Raw genomic sequence first — 24,066 nt, forward strand, 5'->3', positions numbered from 1 at the left:
GGTGGTAGAGGGATGGCAGATAGGTACTGACAATTGAGACTAGGTGGTGGGGTATTGAAAGATAGATTCTGATGTGGGGGGGAAGGGAACGAAAGTATTTCTTTGTAGTCATCGGGTCCCCTAGTACTCTCTGTGAGAGCTCTTGAGACCACTTGGGGTTTATCTTTGCCTTCAGGGTGCAATTGGTTGTGGAATCTTTTTGGCTCTGCTGCAAGAGCTGCTTGGTAGATGGGAAATAGGTGGTGTCAGATTCCCTTCCACTCAATGTTAACATAAATTAAGACTTTTACCCCTTTCATATCAATGATCCTCTCTATCCAAAATGTAGAATTTGCTGCCTCCAAAAGAGTGACTTTGTCTTTCAAATGCAGATGGACAGCTGAATCTTGTCCTGATGGGTTTGATCTCCTGTTTTGTGGTATGCACTTGTGAAGTGGTTGTTTTGTTTCACCAATGTACAGATCTGCACATATCACACTGCATTGTATTGCACATATCCCATTGTTCAGTTTTTGTCTGGGTGCTTTATCCTTGGGGTGGACAAGCTTCTGCCTTAATGTACTCTTGGGTTTAAAGTGTACATGTATGTATGTTGTATTGGTTGAAAATTATCTTGAGCTTTTCAGCTATTTCAGATATTCCTGCAACGCACGGAATGATCTCTTCTTCGTCTGCAATGGAGGAGCACCTGTTGGAACTTTTTCTGGATTTGATAAAGGTCCAGTTAGGATAACCACAACTTCTGAGGGATCCCTTGTCATGTTTTAGTACTTTTCCTTTTCCCTCTTTACTGGTAGGCAATTCAGTTGTGTAGGGTTCTGATCACTACCATTTTGTGCTCCAGTGGGTAGTGAGAATCAAAACATAAATACTGATTTGTGCGTGGAGGGTTTCTGCAAACTTAAATGTTAAGGCTTCTATCTTCCTTAATGTGCATAGTAGGAAAAGGAAACAATCAAGATATTGTGGGGGTATATAATAGACTGCCAAAATAGGCAGAAAATCTAGAGAATGCAGTCCTGAACTAGATCACACAAATTTCACAGAAGAAAGCAGTAATAACAGAAAACTTCAATGTCTGAAAAACAACTTGACTATAAGATCAAAACTATTCCTTAGTGGTTACTGTTGCTTACTGTTTCATTTTCCACAAGGCTGAAGAAAAAAATAGGTAGACCGACTCTGATTTTAATTAGCTCGTCAAAAGGTAAAATCATTAGGAGCTTTGGGAGAGAGTGATCACATCATTTTGTGATTCGAAATACTAGAAATTTAATTTGGAGCAAAGTTATATATGCACACTGGATTTCAGGAGAGCCAATTTCAACAGATTTTGAGAAATATTAGGAAGGATCCCATAGTCAAAGGGAATCGGTCAAAGGGAATATAGGAAGATTGGGAACCGCTCAGTCATACAATTTTCTAATGAGGAAAAAAGGGAGTAAGAAGCTGCTTAGGTAACTTCTGTGGCTGCATAAAGTGCTTTCAGCTGAATGAAGAATTAAAAGGGACCTTTACAGAAAATGGAAAGGGGTATAATCAAGCAGAAGGCATACCTGCAATTATTGAATTACAGATAAAAGCTAGTATCTGCAAAAAGAAAGTCAGAAAAGCTGATGCACTTAGCCTGAAAGTCTTAGACTATTGATGGAAACTAAGGGCAACAAAAGGGGCTTTTTGGTTATGTCAGTAGTAAAAGGAAGAAAAAGGAGGAGTGGGTACACAGTTTGGAGATGAAACAATGACATAAGGTGAGACTGATAACCCAAGATAAGCAAAGAATAGGTTTAGGCGAATACCCAGCCATTGTGAATGACTGACTAGATTAGTTATATCCAAGAATTTTGTAAAAATTCATGTATTCATCTTAAATCCTTATGGACCTTTGAAAAATCTTGGAAGATGAGCATAGTGCCATAGGACTGAAGAAAATCTAATATTCTCATCTTTAAAAGGAGACAAAAAGAAGACCTGGGCAATTACAGAATGGTTAGCTTGATTTTGGAACTTGCACAATGTTGAAACATATGATTAAGCAATTTGGAAGAATTTGGAAAATAATGCTTTGCTTTGCAGGAGCTACCATGTATTATTCAAGAACAAGTTCTGCCAGACCAGATTGACCTTTGTTGATACACTGATCAGTTCTGTTCTATCATAAGACCACACTGGATTTCAACAAAACATTCAACAAAATCATCTAAGAGATGCTACTAGAGAAGATAGCAAAATGCAAGCTCAACAATGGTATCATTGAATGGAAACAGACCTGATTAAAAGATTTATTCCAATGATTAGTGGATCTGTGATAGGCCAAAAAGCAATACAAAAGCTCTGCCACTTTTTTTCCATGAAAGTCCCAGAGAGAAAAATGGAGAGGCCAAAGAGTCTTATCCAAGGTATTGTTTGCCCAGAATCTTTTTTGTGCTGTGTCCAGAGTTTCCTTGGGTGAGCTGGGCAGAGCATATAAATTTGATTAATAAATAAAGTAGTAGTTTAGGTAAATAAAGTAGTAGATTAGTAAACAAATAACATATACATTTGATTAATAAATAAAGAAAATTTTTAGACCTAGATACAAAGAAGCTGCAGCCCTGGAATTTCTCATTTTTCAACTGAGCCATAGTGGTATTTGCCCACAAAGCAGTCCCTACATTCACCTGCTAATAAAAGCCTAACCCCCAAACTCATGGGGAGATGAGTTGAATGAAATGTTGTTTGGCACAGTTATTGTATTTCTCTCAGTAATGTGATTTGTTAGTTTTAACCTAATGGGATGGATGATCATATCTGTTGTGTTTTTAAGCCATGGTTTGTCTTAAGGCATTGTGTGAACTGTGTCATTTATGGCTTGCTAATGTTACCAATTTTATTTTTAATGCATTTGTTCAATTTTTAAGCTGCCTTAAATCCAAGCAAATCTAGCTATATACAATATACTTATTGTATATTTTGATAAAAAATAGGTCAGGATCACACTTCATTATGTTTCATGGGATAAGACCATGATGGCGAACCGATGGCACGCGTGCCACAGGTGGCACGCGTAGCCATATCAGTGGGCACGCTGGCTCAGCTCCAGTGCGCATGCACACGCCAGCCAGCTGATTTTCGGGCCTTCTGGGCCCACCATAAGTAGGGAAACAGGTTGTTTCCTGCCTCTGGAGGGCCGGCGATGGGTGGGAAAGGCCCGTTTTTTTTTCTCACCTGGCTCCAGATCCTCTCTATGCACCTAGGAAGGGCGAAAATAGCCTTCCCCAGGCCCTCTGGAGGCCCAAGATGGCCCATTTCCCAACTTCCGGTTGGACAGGAAGTGACTTTTTTGCTGTACCCAGCCTCCACAGCCTCTCTCTAGACTCCCAGAGAGGCTCTGGAGGCTGGAGACAGCAAAAAATTTCACTTTCTGTCCAACCAGAAGTTGGGAAATGAACTGTTTTGGGTCTACTGAGGGCCTCCAAGGGGGTGGGGAAGGCTGTTTTCGCCCTCCCCAGATGCATAGAGAGGACATGGAGCCAGGTGAGAAAGAAAAATAGGCCTACTGGGCCATTGCGTGCCAAGAGCGGGAGGGGGAGGGGGGATTGCGCGCTCATGCGCAGGGTGGGGTGCATAGAATTATGGGTGTGAGCATGCACATACGCGAACCTTTCCCCCAGCCCCCCAGCCTGGCATGTGATGGCAAAAAGGTTAGCATCACTGGGGTAAGACGTGCTGGAAGAAAAAAGAATTTTATTCAAGCAAAGTAGGATCAGTCTATAATAACCCTCTTATTCCCTTCTTTAGAACTTAATGCTTCTGAAGTACATAAACCTTTTCTGCCTGGTCTTTGGCTCATAATTCTGAGTATTCTGTTTGAGAACTTGGTAATGGATCACTGTGGTTTAGAATATAAAACAATTTTTAGAAACTAACAACAACCAATCATGAGATAAAGTGCCCAGTGAGGACTCAGCATAATAATCATGGAGTGATACTTAAAGAAGTCAGATGGCAAGGGACGTATAATTTATTCAACCCAGAACATGAGTATACTTTCAAGAGGGACAAAGTATTATCATGCTTTTTGGGTACTAATCTATTTTATTAATAATAAAAATAATGTATTCTGTGTCTGAGAGAGAGAGAGTGAGAGAAAGGGAGGGAAGCTGGTGAAAAAGAAGGAAGGAAGGAAGGAAGGAAGGAAGGAAGGAAGGAAGGAAGGAAGGAAGGAAGGAAGGAAGGAAGGAAGGAAGGAAAATGAAACATTGTCCATCTCCTGAGTATGCCCATAGTGTTGTTGACTTTACAAGGCACTTGTAAAGGTCTAATATCACATCAAATCTGATTAAAAGAAAACACAAATGTGGTCATAAATCAAGACTTATGTATTTTGTAGTGCCTACTACAGAATAGCCAACACTCAAAGAGAGTGGAGCAGGTTTATCACTATAATTCTGTTTCCAGTGACAATCTCCATGCCAAACAAATCCATACCCTTATTTATGCACATGCATTCCTCAGTGCCGGAATAGCTGTAACATATTATGGATGCATAAAAAGTACAAGTACATTCCATGTACTTGGCTGTTAAAACCCAACCACAGAGATGAATTTGCTGCTATTCTAATGAAAGCATCTATTATCTCGGATAGAGTGATAATCATCACTTCTACATGGCTACGAGCACTAAAAGCCAGAAAACTACATATTTGCATTAAAGGAAAAAAAATAATCCAACCAAGTGAAAAAAGATAGATGGTCTTCTTAGCAACTACCTTTCTTTTCATCCTAACACTTGCAATATATCCACTCAAATTCATGCTGAGTTTTCCTGGAGAAGGAGAAGTAAAATGGGTGTGTTTTCTGAAGCCCAGTGAAACCAGGCCTCCCCCCCACACCAAATTATGCATACATAAATCCTTCTTTTGTGAAAAGGATTCATAGGGTCAGATAACGTGTAAAGGGGAAAGCTACATATCTCACAGGCTTCCATGTTTCCACATCAATGCTTCTCTACACACAGATTGAAGACTGAATTATGAACAGACCTTTAAATACAGGGGTCAGAAAAGGTCAAGTTTTGTCTTCAAAAGTGTAGTTGAATGAGAAGGATGGGTTTTATTATGGGGGCAGGAAAAGATTCACAATGTGAACGTTTTTGAGGACTTTTTGCTTATTCATTTCTTTGCAGCACATCAAAATAAGGAAAATCAATACTTAGCCATATTTTAGTTGAAAAGACACCATGTTGACGCATAGTATAACATACAAGGAGGACTTAATGAGACATTTCATTTAGTGTTAATATTACCATCTCACAACTTAAACATTTTTGCACCTGTCTGCCTAACTTTGCTGTTTACCCTCAGTGCTGGAAACCAAAGAGACCTATATACAATGTATTTGTTCTCTTTTCTGCCAGGTTTACCTGACTGCCATCAATACAATGCTTTCCATATAGTTCCCAAAACTGAGAATAAAATACATATTTAAAGAAAATGAAATGATAGACTAGTACATACTTTATTGGCCACTTGAAGTGGAAAAAGCAATTTCCTTCCCCATTGCAGTCTTCCTTGAAAGTTAAGCAGCATCTTATGCAAAGGAATATAGGGAGGAGGAAAGGAAAATAACATCCATGCAGTTCAGTGGCTACATTACAAAATCAATTAATTGTAATCTGCAAAATGTTTTCCTATGTCTAATTATGATTCCTATTTCCCGTTGCTTTTTGGGAGGGGATTAACTTGCTTTGCTTGATGTAAATATTAAGGCAGTGATGTTTTGTGCCAGGGCAGGAATATGCCATGTAATGTAAACAATCACTTTATATATTGTAGCATTTGCCTTTTTGGAGGGGTAGTGGGTGAAATCAAATTGATAGTGAACTGTATTTTATTCATTAATTAATTTTTAATTAATTAATTAATTAACAATTTTATGTATATATTTGATATGCAAGGTTGTCTCTTTCTCTCTCTCTTTCTCCCCCCCTTCTATTTATGTGTGTATGTACTGTATATACATATATGTATACTTTTTTTCGTAGGTTTTCACAAGTATAGGTATGTAGGTCTTGGCATATTCAGGTCTTTTCCCGTGTAAGGTTGAGAATATCTTGGCGATGTTTCGACGAGGTCTCACTCATCATTTTCAGACTGGTGCTTTCAGTTTCATGCTTGTGCGAGCAAAGCGTGGTCGGAGCTGCCATCTCTCTGTAAATACTGGTCGTGAGGTGCGGAGTGTTGCTGTGAGCGGGTTGGTTGGCTGTGTGGTTGCATCTTGATCCTGTGTGGATGTGGTCCTAGTCTTTTGTGTTGTAATGACCTGGTTAATGGGCTATGTGGAAACATCCTGAGTTCTGGGAATGTGACTTCCTGTAGTGGTAATGGGCTTCCTGGAAATGTCCTAAGTTCTGGGAATGTGACCTCCTGAGTCTTGTGCTGTAACATCCTGGGTAGTAGGTTGTGTTGTAATGTCCTGAGCTTTGGTGTTGTGGCCTCTGGAGTTCTGTGATGTGATGTCTTGAGCAGATGGCTGTGATGCAGCATCCCGGGTTTTGGTTTGGCTCCGAGTCCGAGGTCTTGTCATGTGTTCCTGGCATGTGTCAGCTTGCTTTGTGTGGGGATAGGAGGGGGGTGCAGCAGCCAGTGGTGGTTTTGTTTCGTCTGTGGGATGGGTTTGGGTTTGAATCTGGTGAGGATGATTGGTTGTGCTGTTGTGTGTTATCCTGGGCCTGGTGTCAATTTTCATGGCTGGGAGTCGTTTGTTGACTAAGGCTAGTTTCCAGATGTCTGGTAGGCAGGAGGTGTCATCCCTTTCGTTCATGTTGTGGGGGTGTTTCTCTATTTCGATGGCTTCCATAATTATTCTCTTGTTATAGTGTTCAGTTTTGGAGATTAATTTGGTTCCTTCTAAATCAATTTCATGTCCTGTGGTTTTAAGGTGCTGGAAAAGGGGAGGAGGTTTTTTCTTCTTTTCTGACTGCGTTCTTGTGTTCTGCGATGCGTGCATTTATTCTTCTATTAGTTTGTCCAATGTATGTGGCTGGGCAGATTTTGCATGGTATTTCATAGAGTCCTTGGTTTTCTAGATGGATCTTGTCTTTGGGGGTTCTTAAGATGTTGGCTTAAGCCACAAAAATTGCCCAGCCACGAAAATTGACACCAGACCCAGGATAACACATGACGCCACCACCAATTATCCTCACCAGATTCAAACCCATTCCACAGACAAAACACAACCACCATCCAGAAGCCAGAAAATGCTGGCACCACTGGCTGCTGTGCCCCCCTCCAACACACGCCAGGAACACATGACAAGATCTTGGACTCGGAGCCAAACCAAAACCCGGGATGCTGCATCACAGCCATCTGCTCAAGACATCACATCACAGAGGTCACAACACCAAAGCTCAGGACATTACAACACAACCTACTACCCAAGATGTTACAGCACAAGACTCAGGAGGTCACATTCCCAGAACTCAGGATGTTTCCACACAGCCCTTTAACCAGGTCGTTACAACACAAAAGACTAGGACCACACCCACACAGGATGCTACGAAACAGCCAACCAATCTGCAAACACCCACTCCATCTACCAATCAAGATGCAACCACACAGCCAACTAACTCACTCACAGCAACATGCCCCACCTCCCCACCAGTATTTATAGAGAGACGGCAGCTCCGACCACTCTTTGCTCAAGAAGCACGAAGCCGAAGACACCATCCTGAAGATGATGAGTGAGACCTCGTCGAAACATCGCCAAGATACTCTCAACCTTACATGGGAAAAGACCCGAATATGCCAAGACCTACAAATATGTATAAGTATACATATACGTATGTACTCAGAATCTTCATAGACATTTTATATATGACGTGTTGTTTCTTCCCCTATCTAGATCCACTTATTTATCATTTACAATGAATTTAAGGGCTAGAGTGACAGGAAAGGGAGAAAGAAGAGTTTATTTTCTGATTGTGTAAAAATGAAACAGACTTACCCTTAAGGCTCTGTGTCAGACTAGATTCTCCAAGGTAGGAGAAATTAGAAGGAAGGCCTCATATCCTTACTATCCAAGAAATATATTAATTTCCTTAGCTACTTTTCTGTCCTCTAATACAAAGGTAGATTTTAGGGTCACTCTGTGTAGCATTATTGCCACTTTCCATTTGATCCAAAGCTTTGTGAAGCTGGCCAGTCAACTGCTTTTCTCCGTCTCTTAGTTTATCAGAACTCACCAATGCCAATGGTTGTCCTCTGAGCTAAGAAAGCTAGAATTACCAACGACTGAATTTGGAATCTTGCACAGCAACATGTTTGTTTTACTACTTGAAGAAATAGTGTAGCTAGTGATTTAGGTAACGGAGACAGTGAAGCAGGGCATGAGTAACTTTACTGATCAACTTACTACCTCACATAGATTTTGTTATGAGGAAAATAGAGAAAACAGAGGGTTATTATGCACTTTGCTTTGAATTCCTGTAATCATAGTGAGTATGAATTTATTTATTTTTCACATTTTTGAACTACCCTCTCTCTCAGAGAAGGACTTTGGATCTGCAGTTTTCCATCCTCATAAAAACTATTGTTTATCTTCCTTTAAGTGCTTTATTGGGAAGTGTCAAAATAGGCAATTGTTGCCCTTAGTGTGTTTTAATTAGCTATTGAAAAGATTTACTTAGAAATTAACTAAACACTTAAAAGCATTGCAGGTAATATTAAAACATCTTTTCATTTTTAACTAAGAATCATATATTTTATTTATTTCGTTCTCATTTTTATCAAGGCTTTTGTTCCATAATACATAGATGTTTAGAGGAGAGAGACATAAATTCTTTATTTTCTGTCAGACTAAAATTACATCTCAATAAGATTTGTAATGAGAATTGTAATAGGTGTGACATCAACAATTGCCTCTTGCTAACAGCTCTCGTAATTTAACCCTTCAGGTGCACAACTTGATTGATGAATTGCAAGCAGTCATCAAGAGCTACAAAGGTCACCTTTCTAAACTTGCCCCTCAGTTACAGTCTGAGCAGGAACAATGTGCTTCTTATGTCTACCAACATATTAAAGAACTCCCTACTTTTCCTTTGCAAGGGCTGCAGTTAAAGGTGGGTAAAGTTTAGTAATCACTTGTTTTTCACCTGTATTTTCTTAAAGCATTGTTCAGTAATTTCCCACAAATTTCCAAGGTTTAATTTTGATTTTTCTAAGAAAAGTGTTGTTCTTTTTCTTAGAGTTTTCTAGTTTTTAAGTTGGGATGCCCAGCATTAATTAGGTGGGCATTATAAATTTATTGAAAGCCACCTTGACACTTATAAGGGCTGCTCTTCACCTAATGGATGCATTTACGAATGTCACATATTGGAACAACAATAATGCAACAGTGAAGTGTATCATAATTCTTTGCAATAAACCTAAATTATTAACACTAAAATTGTAAATTAGCTGGTTAATTTCTAGTGTAATTAAAGGAGTATCATCCATCCGTGGATTGTGGATTAAGTATAGTAAAGAAGTATGGACATACTGCTTTGCAGAACTGCCTGTAGAGCAAGTTGACAATTTATGTTAATTATTTTAATTCTGTGCTCATGATGTAGACGTGTGAATGTGTGTGTGTGTGCGCGCACACACACACACACACACACACACACATAGATACTAGCACATTACTGGTTTCCCCGCTTGAGATACATTCCAGAAGTGGACCATAACTAACTAACCACTTCTATCTCGCTGTCATAAATCAAACCTGATTCCAGGGAGTATTTATCTTTTCCTATCTTGGCAGTATTTTGGAAACAGTAAACAAATGTGGTACTATATTTGCAATATTTTGTTTTTTCAACTTTATTTAGAAAAAGAAATCCTTGCAGCTACTTTTTTTTTTAATCTGGAAGATTATAACATTTTCAACAAGCCAATGATTGCAATTGTTTCAAAACTAAAAACTAAAAATAATTAAAAAAACAATAATAAACTGAATAATGGTTTAAAACTGCTGGATGGACCCTTGAATAATAGCCAAGGAAATAATATGTGCTAAGACATCACATCAGATCTTCATAAGGAGATGCACAAATCAGTGATTGATTGCAATGCCACCATTCTCATATTTCTATTGTCTTCTTCCATAATTACATCATAAATAAATAAATAATTTCTCCTGTGATTTCAAAGATAAGAAAATGGAAGTAGAATACTAGTTCAAATCAGTGACCTACTCAGTCTGTCTAATTTTCTATTTAGGCCACCAAAACAGGAAAAAAACATAATTATTCTATTTAGAAACCAAGTTCTATTTCTTATTTCTAACTAGAATCAACAGTTCTGGTTATGTCATAAATTAAGAGAACAGACAACCAGTTTTGCAGCTACAAGTGCTTTACCCATATCCGCAACAAGTAGCTGATTTCACAAAATTTAAAAACAGATTGTGCTTTGGATACCTCAGCCAAGTTTCTCTAAAATTTGGCACCAATGTAATTCAAGTATTCAGCAAATCTCTCACAAAGTTCTCCAAGTAATCACCAGTTCATGTATTAGAAGGTTCTGAAACACATGGTTAAATTAGTCGTAATGTAAATAAGCCTTCTCTGTACCATCTTATTCTGCACTGTGCAGTCACATTTGTAGCAGTTTTTCTGCTATTACAACTCTATCCATCATAATGTTTTAATGTCCATAATTCCATGAGTATGTTTATTTAAAAAAATATATGTTAAGTGAACCTAGACGACCAACAGTGATAGCGCCTGTAGCTTTATTCTCTTTTGAAGTTAATCAGAGAACATATAATAAAGTTGCCTTCCAGATATTCTGATTTATCTATTTTCTCTTAAGATTAACATAATTATGCTAATATAACCTGGAGTTTGAATGGAAAACAAGGAATATACTTCTATTAAGTTTTTAGAAGAAAACTTAATTTTTGGATCAGAATACAAAACTACCGTATTTTTCGTTGCTCCAGACCATAAGACGCACCTACCTTTTTTGGTGAGGAAAACAAGAAAAAGAAATCTGCCTCTGCGTCTGCCTCCCAGCAATTCTGCCTTTTTGCAGCAAACAGAAAATAGCCTGCTTTACTTTCATTTTCATTTTCAGCATAGCTTGATTAACACAAGAAAAAATAAAACTGCTCCCAGCAATTTAGCTCCTTGCAGCAAGCAGCAGAGGCCCGCGCAGCAATAGGCAATGTGAATCTCTGCAGCCTAAAACAGCTGAGAGTCAGGAGGCCAATCCAATGAACAATCAACTTGTGCTAATTAGGCTGTGCTGAAGCTGAAATTTTGTTTCTTCTTAATGCTTTCTGCAAGGAGGTAAATTGCTAGGAGGCAGAGGCCAAAGGGTGGGGGCCAGTGGGTGGGCGGAGCTACATTTGGTGTATAAGACACACCCAAATTTTCACCCCCTTTTAGGGGGGAAAAAGGTGTGTCTTATACTCCGAAAAATACGGTATTTAAAGATATGTATTCATTTATGCATTCATCATATTTGAATGAGGCAGAATTTAAAGAAATGTCTTTTACAGACAACTGAATTTACTTTTTCACTTACTTCCTTCGATACTGCTGCATCAATATAAAACATAAACGATTTTTAATAATCATGATAAATATAAATACAATTTACTAGTTTGACAATTACTAGTGAAAGCTATAGAATACCAAAATATAAAAATTTAGTAATTGTAATAATTGCAATAATGAAAAGTAAATAAAAAACATAAGATAACGTATTAAAATAATATAAACAAATTAAACTAATTTAACATAAATTTAAAGATGGCAACAACAATGCTAAGTCTAAGAAGACTGATACTCATTGAGGGATTTGATTGACTAATTGACAGAAATGTTCAGAAATGCAGAAATGTTATGAACAAAGTTTGTGTAATAAGGTTATAGACATAATTATATTAGAAACCAATGAAGAAACCCATAGACTGTTGTTGCCAGATATGAGGAGGCCCTGGACAAAATCTTTCCAGAGGTTTCTTCATTTATTTCTTTGCTTGGATATCCCTGACTATCCTGTTCTTCCTGCCAAGAAACTTTGGTTGCATATTTTTCCTTTGATGCTCTTCTATCAGCTCACTTTCTCTTCTGCTACACCTGCCTCAGATCGATGCTCCAGGCACCTGCATGTTCCTCTTCCTAAAATGATATATAAGCCTGAGGACATACTGCAGATATGGAGATATTAAGAAGGCTGAGGGCAGTCAAGTCTCTGGTTTTGTATTAAGTCACTCTGGTATTGTTAACTTAGTGAACTTAACGAAAAGGAGAAAATAGCAATTTTCCAAGTTATTTGTTCACTTTTGAATTTATAAGCAAGAAGGAACTTGTTTATTGGTGAGATGTATGTAATTGCTCAGATTGTAGATGAGGATGGTTAATTTCTGTGCAGTAAGTACAAAACCTCTTACGCGTTGTTTATGTTTAGTCTGAGATCTTATATTTTAAGGGAATCCAGGATTTATATAAAAGAAAGGGCAAAGCATCAGTTCAGCTTAAGCACTATCATTCGCCTCTGTTTTTGTATTACTATGTCTATTTCCACTTCTCTGAACCTGAGTAGGAAATTGTTTTGGCAGTAATACAGAAAATAAGAAACTGTTAGTGTAAAACCTACTGTGAAATTTAACAGAACTTTAACTGTTTAGTAGTGGTGGAAGAACTAATGCTGCCATTTGACTTTTCACTATTTTTTTCCAGTTGTCAGCTGCACTGGAAATGCAGTAGTCTGTAGAGATGTTCCATTGTATTCTTGTATTTTCAAAGAGAATATGTCATAGCACTAATGTTCTTCTAATCTAATTTGTTATAGAAGTGTGTGACAGCAGATGTACGACATATAATGAGAGTGTGGTTCCAAAGAGCAAATATTCTGTAATGCTAATCAGATTTTATTTATTAAATCTGTACGAAGCCTAGTCATTATCAACTCATGACAGATTATTTAAAATTAACAGTTAAAACATTTGTGATAATAATGTAATAGTAAAATATTCACAGTAAACAAACTTCTATAATGATATTAGAATAAAGTAAATAAGTGATCACTAACCAATACCATAATCCTAGAGCCATAGACAGATAACCTGATAGTCTCCACCAAAATCACAATTCATGGATGTTATATTTTTCTTATATTTGTCCATATACACATACGTTCTTGTTTCCACTTTTCTGTGAGCCTCCTCTGGATTTATTCCAGAAAAAGAAGAAAAGAGTAGTAAAATTTCAAAAGAAAGGAATTTTTCACTTCCAGACTGAAAGAAGATTGAATGTAGGAATGACTAGCTAAGCTGATCAATGTAATAACCTCCTTAAGCTCTGTGTCTACCAGAGCTGCTTCGGAGATGACCTTGCTCTTCATTCACTTGTTTATCAGTGTCATTAAAATGGCCACCCATAAGCCCTATCCTACCTTCTGCTAATGGAATATTACAGTTTTGTACTAATACAGTTGTTATTATTATTATTATTATTATTATTATTATTATTATTATTATTATTATTATTATTATTATTATTATTATTATTATTAGATTAATATTGGCTATAGTGGCTGTGTTGAATATAGGCATAGCACTGGTCCAAAAATGTTCACATATAGGGTGGGGATGGCAATATTATGAATGATCTTGCCTCTGCAAAAGCATTTTTCTGTGGCCTACCTCTGTAGCAAAACATGTATCTCCTATATTCCAGCCTGCTTCTAGTCAATTTATAACTTTAGTAATATAAAGAATTGTCAGCCAGCCTCAAATCTGACACAACTGAGTCCTGCATAGAAGAGTCCAAACTCCTACTGCTAGAATTCTGTGTCAATTTTGGACACTACATTTTAAGAAAATTTCAGAGAAATTAAAATATTGAGGCTCAGAGAAGGACAGTGGAAACAATCATATAAATCAAGCATGCCACTTCTTTGTACTGAACTGGCTTAACATGATGTCTGAACATGACCAAAAGCTAAAGTAGTCCCTACTGAAATATGTACATTTTGTCATTCAGTGGAAGTAAATTTCTGAGAGCATTTTTAATGTCTCCTTTGTATATGTGAGGATTACTATACAAGGGATACAAAACTACAACATTCTAAGCTTTTACTACCATTTTGGTAGTTTTCCAGAGTTTTGCAGCCTTGTCCTAGTATATTTACTCTAAAATGACACCTGCTGCTTTTAACATTATTAAGATTTGCAGTATCAAGAACATACTGTTTCTGCAAGGATATCAATAGTTTGACTGACCTATTACCCTCAGCTGATTCCACTGTTCTGCTTCTTCGTCCATCCTTCTTGGTACTTGGAAAATAGATGTTAGAATGATGATGTCAGTCAATTCAGTGGCAGCAAGGGACAGATGTATGTACTACACAAGATATATATAAAATAACTAAGTTGATATATAAAATAAATAATAGGCAAAGTGTCTTTGGAGTTGTTCTTTCACATAGCTGATAAATGAAACAATGTGTGTAGGAGAGCCTTCCTGTAATGATACAACAAAACGTTGCTATAATGTTAGATGTGCATTTATATTATTTTAGATTCTAGATTTTGTATTTTTATCTCTTGTGTTTTTTATTGAAATGTGATTAAATGTGCCATACGAAAGATAATAATAATTGTTATATAGTACAAGTCAGTATTAAGATAAAAATTATTGTCAATGTTTAATCAATAATTATATGGTGTATGAGAGTGGTGGGTTGCTACCAATTCGCCCCAGATCAGGGGAACCTGTAGCGGTGGTGGTGGGAGGCTCCACCCATCTGCCCAGATGTCTCTGTGCATGTGCAGAAGCGTGTGCACGCGTAAGCATGCGCGCACCCTCAAGTGAACCAGTAGCTACCGGCTTTGAAACCCACTACTGACTTGTGCCCAAAAGGTGGCTTACAGATATTTAAACAAATACAACAAAACCAATTCTAGTACTGTTTTTTTCTTAAGAATAAATTTAATAAATTATTGATGTAGTGAAAATTACTCACACTTATTGGTGACAATGTTAATAAATTCAAATCTATGGTTCCAGAATTTCAGAAAAATATTTCTGTATCATACCAATGTTGGAAATAATAATAACAACTCCTCTAAGGAAAAAACAAGTACAAGCTATAAGCTAGTAACAATACAGCATGATTTTAAAAGTAATCTCTTTATGTATGGTGAGCATTCCATGTGCCATATGGCTAATGAAATCTGTAGAGAAAGACTGCTGAAGACATAATTTTTTGTGGTAATTCTAAATAATATGCCATGATTTTTAAATACTGAATATATATATTGAGTATTGTTTTTATATGAAAACTGTTTCTCTAAAAAGGTATATGAAAATGGCAAAGACACTGGAGAGACACTTGTTTATATCAGTAGAAAAGAAATGGAAAGCAATTATGGAGATCAGCCTGGTGTTATACTGGAGAAGGTAGGATATTTATTTCCAACTATAAGCAATTTTTAATGTCTGATTTATTTTATAATATCCAACTGTATCCTTATTCTTACAGTAATTCTCTGTATAAGTATCTTATCTGATTCAAATTCTTACATTCTCTGCATTTGGTTATACCAGCTCATCAATATTAATTTAATAACTGATATTATTTGAGCTATACACAATATACTGCAAACATCTTGCCTCCATTGTGAGCAGCTTGTGCAGTTCTTTGTGGATAAAATCATTTGAATGTGTGTTGGGCTTAAGGCCATTTGGGGCAATGCCATCTCTGAGGTATCCAACCTACCATCTAATAACATCTGTCTGAGTCAGTTTCATTTCCTCTTGCTGAAAAAAAAAGTATCAAATTCTTGCATTTGTTCATCTCATATTTTACCTACTAGATTCCTTACCTGCTTGATTTACAATGCTTCCAAGGACTCTTTAAGTCCATTAAGTGTGAACTTAAATATATATCTTTTTACCAAAATCTGTCTGGTTTAGAATTTTTATGCTACTTTTAATTGTTAGGTTGAATTTTAAGTGCTTCTGTTTGGAGACTGTAAAGCCATAACATTGGACTGAATTGCATATACATTTTAAATAGCTACCTGAATAAATCTGACATAGCTAGAAAGAATTATACTGGATTTGGGAAATGTCTTCTACTTCTGTAGTCTGTAGGGTTTGTTCTCTAAATGTGTACATACATGGGCCTGCAGTTGATGGAGGATTAACTCTACTTTTTTCACTGATAGATTTTTTTTCATTTGCAAGTATTTTTATTGAATCCCATAATAAATAAAGTCTATGATTGATATGCACAATTCAGGTTTTCAGAGCATTTTACATTCATTACTGTATGGTCAAATATACCCCTTTATGTCTTTTGGAACAATGTTGGAGACGGACCTCTTTAGGACACATTGAATAAGATGTTCTTAATGGTTGCACTAGGTTGGTTGTAGTTGTTTGTTAATTAACAATGTTTAATGGTTTTAACTGGTTTTAATTTTATTTATAGAAAGCCGCCTAAGCATGTTAGAGGTTAACCAAATTAATGTAAATAATACTTTGTTAAATAGCAGATAGATTAGAGGGATCGATCTGGGATCATAGTAGTGTCTAGAACGGAGGTGTCAAACTCACAGCCTGCAGACAGGATACGTCACACACTGGCCACACTCACCCCCAGTTTAGCAAAGGGGAAAATAGTTGCATGTGATAACAACGTGACACTGCGAGTTTGACACCCCTGTTCTAGAATGATATTAGAATAAAAAAATCCTAAAAATACTTTCTGCCAATTTTTCCTTTATTAATATGCTACATGAAGTGTAAAGGAGAAGATTTATAATTACACTAAGACATTGCCTGTCATTTTAGATAAAAAATATAATCATAGATAATGATACCCAACATACTTCCAAGAGATGAAATATTACTAGATGGCAGTTCATGTGTTTATTGTATTTATTATGTTTGAAATATAGTGTAGTGTTCCTTCAAGAGAATCAAGGGTGCATAGAAAATTGTTTTCTTCCAGATCTAATGTTTTATCCACTATGGATTTCACTAGGAATAGATTAGGGTATAATGCTTCTATCCAAATCAGCAGCAGAATGAATACCGATATTAAAAGAGGTCTCACTAAGATTTTTTATGCCAAATCAAAACACCAACCTCCTCTTCAAAATAATCTGAAAATTAAGTATAAAAGTTGTACTTACATAAAAAACCCAACTGACATTGGAGCTGTATTATCATTATGTGTCAAAGAATGAAAATAAAGTATTGTATTTTTGGCTCTTGTATCATTTATATCAACAATTATATAATTTTGGTAGATATGTATGAACCTTTGTATTCTGACAAAATAAATAGTTTATTTTTAAAATTTATAGAAAAATCTGCAGAACACATAATACAACAGACAGAATTTGTAAAAATAATTCATGCATCTTCAATTCCCACAATTCTGTGAGTTAGATTAAGGTAAAAGATAATGCCTCACTCAGAATTAGCCTTTTAGCTTTCAGAATATGCTAATAGGAATAATATCACTAATTTGTTTTGAATATCACATTTCCCTAACCTCTATGAACATCTCTGATTACTGAAAGATTTCATTTTGCATTAATGCAGTTAGAATTACAGGTAATATTACTGCATTGCTTTTTGTCATGTTTATGTTTCTGTAATACTGGGGTACCATCTCTGTTGTAAATATTGTCACAATAAGGTCATGGATATGAGGCCTTTGTGATATGCTCAGTTGCAGAAGGTGGCAAAGGAGAAGGGAAGATGAACTAATCTATTAGAGCCTGGTAAGCAGAGAAGGGTGACAAATAGGAGGAGAGAGTGGAACAAAGTGACTCTGTTGAGAGCTATTATTGCAATGCCATGAAATGGCAAATTGACCACAGGATAGGCACTCTAGCAAACACCTTTTTCAACAATTCTTTAAGAAGGAAATGAAATTTTGAACAGCTATACCAACTAAAATTAGAGCCGTAAACTGCATCATAAATAAACCATTATGTTTTGATGTTCAATTGAATTATCTTGCTTAGTCCTATTTTCTTTGGGGTGCAGAGCAGGATTTGAATAGTTTCTGTCATGGCTCAGTAATATTTCCTTTAAGAGTCCTGAAATTGTTAAATGAGTCTTGCTTTATTCTTGTTCATACATTGATCATCTAACGCCTGGCAGGAGAGTGCAGGAAAGCAGTCCTTGTCAAACCTCAACAAGCTCAGTTAAAAACACTAACAAAATGTAGCTCCAAATGTGGACTGGGAAAACATAACCTTTATCCAGAGCTGTTACTGTTAGTAGATGCTAACTGTTCTGTAGAACTGTCACATCTGCTTTCAGTCTGTGTGCCAAAGAGGTCAGAGCTCAACCATAATCCTGTTGCACCCCCTGCTGGTTAAAAGCCTGTGCTCATTTTGTTACTTTACACTGAGATAAACATTGCAGGGATTTCACACTTCTTTTAACATTCTATAGGAATTTAATTATCGTTTGGACATTGCTGGTTACAGAATACAAACAATTTAATACAGATGTTGTCATTTTGTGTTTTATCTTCCATGGCCAGGTACGGCACATGATTCATCAGAGGCTCCAGCTTTCAGCAGATTTCAAGCCATCAGGCCTTAGTCATTTTCCTACGCATCTTTTCGATGAGACTGGGCAAGAAATTAAAAACCCTCTTGTACTGCAGAATGAGCAAAAAATTTGGGTTTCTTATGGCGAAGATTACAGGTAGGAGCATGGAGTTTAGCGTTATGACTGTCAGCAGTGTTAGTGTTATCAAATTGCCATAAAAGGAAGTTGAATAGCTTCCAAGCCCCCCAAAAATAATCCTTTTATTTTATTGTAAATTCCAGTGAAATTTCAGAGGTCTTGTTTTAGGCAGTCTTGTTTGAGGAATATGACATCTCTGTGTCTGACTTACTATCTTAATGCCTTGTCATCGTTCTTGATGTCTGCCTGTCAGCACAGCAAGAGGGATTTTTTCATGTCTGAATAGTCACCTTAATGATAGCAGATGGAAACACCACAGGGGTCCAAGCCCATCACCCTGTCATTGTCACCGGCTGCCCTGACCTGTTTCCACTCCTCTGTTTTTTTCCCTTTGGTCCCTTTTTAAAGGAGAAATGGATGGTAATTGAAAAGGAACTTAAGCAAGATTTATGAAGCTGTAGACAACACGATTCCCTGTTATCGCTCTATGTTTTCAAAAATAAAGTCTTAACCTTTTAAGCACCAGTGAGAGAAGAAAGAAAAATAAATTGGTAAAACTCGTAAAGTCTGGACGACTGAATCTAAAAATAGAAGAGAGATAGGCTGTACAATAGTTTGTTTACAATATTTCAAGTAATGTGGGTCTGTTTATTATAAAGTATTTCATGGAATCATTACTATTTCCTCAGATGATAATACATGCATTTCAGAATTACTCCTATCTCAGCTTGGTCTGACTGAGATAAATTATTGAACAAAATCTGAAGGGATATCAAGGAAACTTTCTTTTTTATGTTAGTGTTATGAATGTATTCATAAAATATTTTTTTGGCTCTAAATATGGAATACTTTTATAGTTCTTACATGATAGTCATAATGATTATATTTTTGTAAAAATATTTAATCAATTTATACACAGATTCCTATCTTTTGGACATTGCTGGTTACATAATACAACCTACAGAATACATTTCCTAATTTTATATATAGATTGTCATTATATAGGGATTATATATAAATTGCCAATTAATATAAAACAACATCAGTATGCTTTCATTAAACTTTCTGTTTTGTTAGTGTTATAAATATTTTCATAAGATACTTTTTCAGCTCTAGGAACATTTTTATAGTTCTTATATGATAGTAAAATTATTACTTTATGTTTATGTAAAATTATGTAATCAATTTATATATAAATTCCCATATGTATTGCCATTTAATATAAAAATACATCTGTATGCTTTCATAAAAGCTTCATTTTCTAAAAGTATTTTTTTACACTACTTTTCTTTGTAAATAAAAACAATTTTATAGGCAGTTATAGAAATGTTATATACGGTTAAATGCTGCCTAATATACGTTAAGTGTTTTCTTTCATTTTTTTAAAAAGGATAATCAATGTGCACCTTTTTACTCAATTTTAAGTCCCACTCAATGAGTCTAGGTGAGGAAAGCTGATGGAATGCAAACAATTTAGTACTCAAGTGCTCTAGAATTATATTTATGACTAAAATGAAGATAAAATACTATAATATACATAACACTTAAAATAAAATGTTAAATATCTAATAATAAGCACATAAATATTCTACAAGTCTACTTCCCATTTTATCATATTTCAAAATAGAAAGCCAATTAACTAAATAACTTAAATGTAATAATTTTATAAATAAACATATTTCTCTGTAATATACTGACAAAATTTATCTTCTATAGAAACCAGGCTTGTTTTGCTTTTGGTAATGGCCATGTTATGGAACAAGACTGATGTTATGATTGGATTCTTCCTGCATACCTAGAGTGTGATTGCTCATAAAATGAGGGTAGTTCTTAAAGAATGTGTCTTACATAATTATTTTGAAAAGGTCTATGCTAAAAAAGAAACTGCCATTTATTCTGAAATTTAATTATATAGTTATTGTGATGAATGATGAAAGAGAAATGAAGACAACCAGAGTTGTCAGAATAAAAATTTTATGAAAATTAAACGTTTCTGATTTTAGTCCTATAGATTTCAATTGTTAACACTGATCTTTTGTGATATTCATGAAATGGCCAACTATGAAGAAGAAATTAGCATTTGAAAAAAATCAATAAAGCTATGTTTCTAAAGTGCTGGTTTCTTCATTTCTAAAAAAGTTTTCAGTTTAAAAACCTTATATATATATGTATGTATGTATGTATGTAGTTATACACATCATCTTTGTGTTGACATAGATATTGTTTTTCTATGGGATTATTTATTTCTTTTAAAGAATAGTGTACCTATTTAGCAATATTCTTTCCAAGCAAATAATTTTCTGAATGGCAATGCCTGCAGTTTAAATGATAGCATGTAGTGGACTTTATTCACTCAAATGAATTTGAAAGCATTTCCCTGAAGCTGCTTCATAATTTGACCTCAAATACAATATTTAATTATGATTGCTGCTCTATTAATAATTAATTACACAGGCATAAGAGAGAGAGAGAGAAAAAAGATGTAGTTCTCCAAAAGAGAAAAGTACTGATCAATGCAGGAAGCATTGAAACTAATAAAAACGCATTTAAGCGACATTCAAATAGAAATGGGAAGAAAAGAAAAGAAATATAAGTTTTGAAAGAATCAATGGGAGATAATAAAAGCTTCTCAATTTGTTTTGTTTTTTTACAATCAATGATAATTAATTATGTTCACTACTGGAATGTCTATGTATATATAAAAATTTGTGAATCGTACATGGAGTGCACCTTGTGATTTGATAAGAAAAACATCATAAATGCCCTTTGCCCTAATTTATGGACACAACAGCTTGCATTTCACATTTCCCTTTACTGTCAACCTGTGAACATATTTCCAATATGTCTGTCTTTTCCTTTCTCCATCCTTACCAACAAGTGAATGGCTTGGGACTTGCTCTGATGGTGGAATACACATAGCATGAAAGAAAATGTGAAGCTTGTGGAGAAAAATAGTCTTTTATAGCACTCCGCAGAAAGCATTTCAAAATCGTTCTTCTGAAGGGTTTGGTTTATTGAAACAACATCCTTATTATTCCTCTCAAGTCATGAACTCTTTTTCCCCACAAATTCCTGGGTCATTGGTTGCTTCCAGACAGAGAGCTCCTAGTGCTACCAATCAAAGTACATTGTGCAGCTATTCTATTTTTTTCTCTCTTAATAGATTTTCTTCTATAGTAAGAAAAGTGGAAGCATTGGGGAAAAACCAGCAAATTTCAAATGGTAGATTGTCATCTGGATCATTTGTAAAAATCTATGAATGAGGCAGAATAATTGTACAATTAAGAGCATTATTTCATTTTGGTATAGGTTGGCATGTAGCAAGCAGTATGCTTCTGTACACTGAACAGCTACATTACCTGTCCCTAAGAAGTACTAATGGTTTAATATTTTAATACATTATGATTTTTTAAAAATACGTATAATTTTAAGACCCATAATTTTGTTAAAACAATGATTAAAGAAATGCTTTAAAATAAAGTGATAAACTGTACCTGCAAGGAGATGAAGTAAAGACTTAAAAATATAGAGAGATTTTAGGAAGATAGAAACGCCAGTAACAAAAATAAAGGAAAGATGTGAGAAAAGATTCCATTGGAACTGATTGCCGGGTGTATCTGAGGACAATTTGCATTTGGATGGGCTTGAATGTGAGGGTAATCCATAAAGAGGGGGGAGGAAGTCTTAGGTAATGGCACCTGGCTTGTTAGAAATGTAAAATGTATAACAAACAAAGACTGCTAGTATGGCAGGATCGTGAATGAGTAATTTTGTTTATTTATTCAGAAACTACAATTTTATCTCTGAATTTGGTTTCTAATGAAGCAGAAAACTATAGTTTCAAATGAATAGTCATTGTTATACATTCTTCCTGCATAATAGAAATTGTAGAAAATGTATGTGTATTTTGTACTTGTATTCACACCTGAACATTCAATTATTCAAATACAGTTGTTCTGTAATTCTCTCCCATTTATCAGGTAACTTCTGGCTTATTTGAAATTTACTGTAAACCTCCAACAGGATTTAGATGACAATAAATCTATTTCCAAACTGACTTTCTTTTCTTCACCATGCTGGATTGCTTAAGATCTGCTGAGAGTTGGGAGGCTTTCCAGATATGATTTTGAGTGGATGTAATGATTTCAGGAGAAGGAGAATTTTGCCATTCTGTTCAGCCAGCATAAACACCTTCAGCTAATAAGAGTATAACATTGGATTCCTTTTAGATATAATTGCAAATGTTTAGGGTTCCTAAATAGCCAGAATTTTATTGGTCTGGTCAGGATTTTGTCCTCCTAGCTATTGATTAGAATGAATGCATAGCTGGAAGGTATATCATTCAATCCACTTTGCTATTAACATTGATATAAGCACTGGCAATATCTGTGATTAAAGACTACCTTCTGTTGTATGCATACTGTATGTAATGGGGGAAATGTAGGGATGGATGACCTTGGGGGACAAAGGAAAGAAAAAGATCCAGGAAACAATTGGACAAGAGAGGCAAAGCAGACTTAACTGTCAGAGAAAGAAATTTAGGATGGACCTCCCCTCCCAACTGATGGTTAAAAGTGTTGGCAGGAAATCTGTACCTTTAAACTTGCAAGAATTATGTTAATATAGATTTACAATACAGTAGGTTTAGCTCATCTAGTTGTGTTTCCTGTCTGCTTTATCCTGGAGAGCTAATAGGATGCATGTGGTGTAGACGTTTTGTACTCTGAATGCGAATGCACCCAGATTATTAATACAAAATTCCTACCTTTAATAACCCTAAAAATGAAAGGAAGCATTTGGAAAAAATGTAATTTTTTCCAAATGCAATTTTTTTGCAAATTTTTTTTGCAAATTTTTTGCAATTTCATAAGCAGCATAAAACAACCTTCTTCCCTCCCAGTTTTCCAATATCCCCAGCTTGCTACGACTTGCTACGACTTGACACGACTTAAACCTGCTTGCTACCTGAATTCTAAACATATAGAAATGTCCTAGCTACTTAACCCTCCAACAAACTTCTTCTCCTGCCTCCCCACTATACCCCTTTCTCCAACATTACAACTCAACAAATTATGGAGAATATATTCAGCATAAATATTACAAGCTTCTAATTCTATGAAATATCCTATGTTCCCATTCCTTGAATAGTTCATATTTATGATGAGAGAAAAGAGGATCAGAGGGCAGAATGTTTTCATGGTTTCTAAATTTCCCAGATAAGTTTTAAATATGGATTTATGAATACACTGTACAGAAAATTGGTAGTAATTGCAGCTAGGTTTCAAATAAGTCATATGCAATTATTGCTTGTAGTGTCATACAAACCTTTTATATTAAATCAACAGGCTCTTTTAAAATGCCCTTAATAT

General features: G+C 35.6%; 1 protein-coding gene across 1 annotated transcript in view; it reads left to right on the plus strand.

Moving 5' to 3' along the window:
• Nucleotides 1-24,066, plus strand: part of DCDC1 (doublecortin domain containing 1) — a 321,197-nt gene that overhangs the window by 129,718 nt on the left and 167,413 nt on the right. The window contains exons 9-11 of the mRNA XM_058160852.1: nt 8,936-9,100; nt 15,335-15,436; nt 18,549-18,715. Of these exons, the coding sequence (XP_058016835.1) occupies nt 8,936-9,100; nt 15,335-15,436; nt 18,549-18,715 (434 nt within the window). The remainder of the gene's footprint in view (nt 1-8,935; nt 9,101-15,334; nt 15,437-18,548; nt 18,716-24,066) is intronic.

The sequence above is a fragment of the Ahaetulla prasina genome, chromosome 1 (assembly GCF_028640845.1).
Source record: "Ahaetulla prasina isolate Xishuangbanna chromosome 1, ASM2864084v1, whole genome shotgun sequence".
NCBI lineage: Eukaryota > Metazoa > Chordata > Lepidosauria > Squamata > Colubridae > Ahaetulla > Ahaetulla prasina.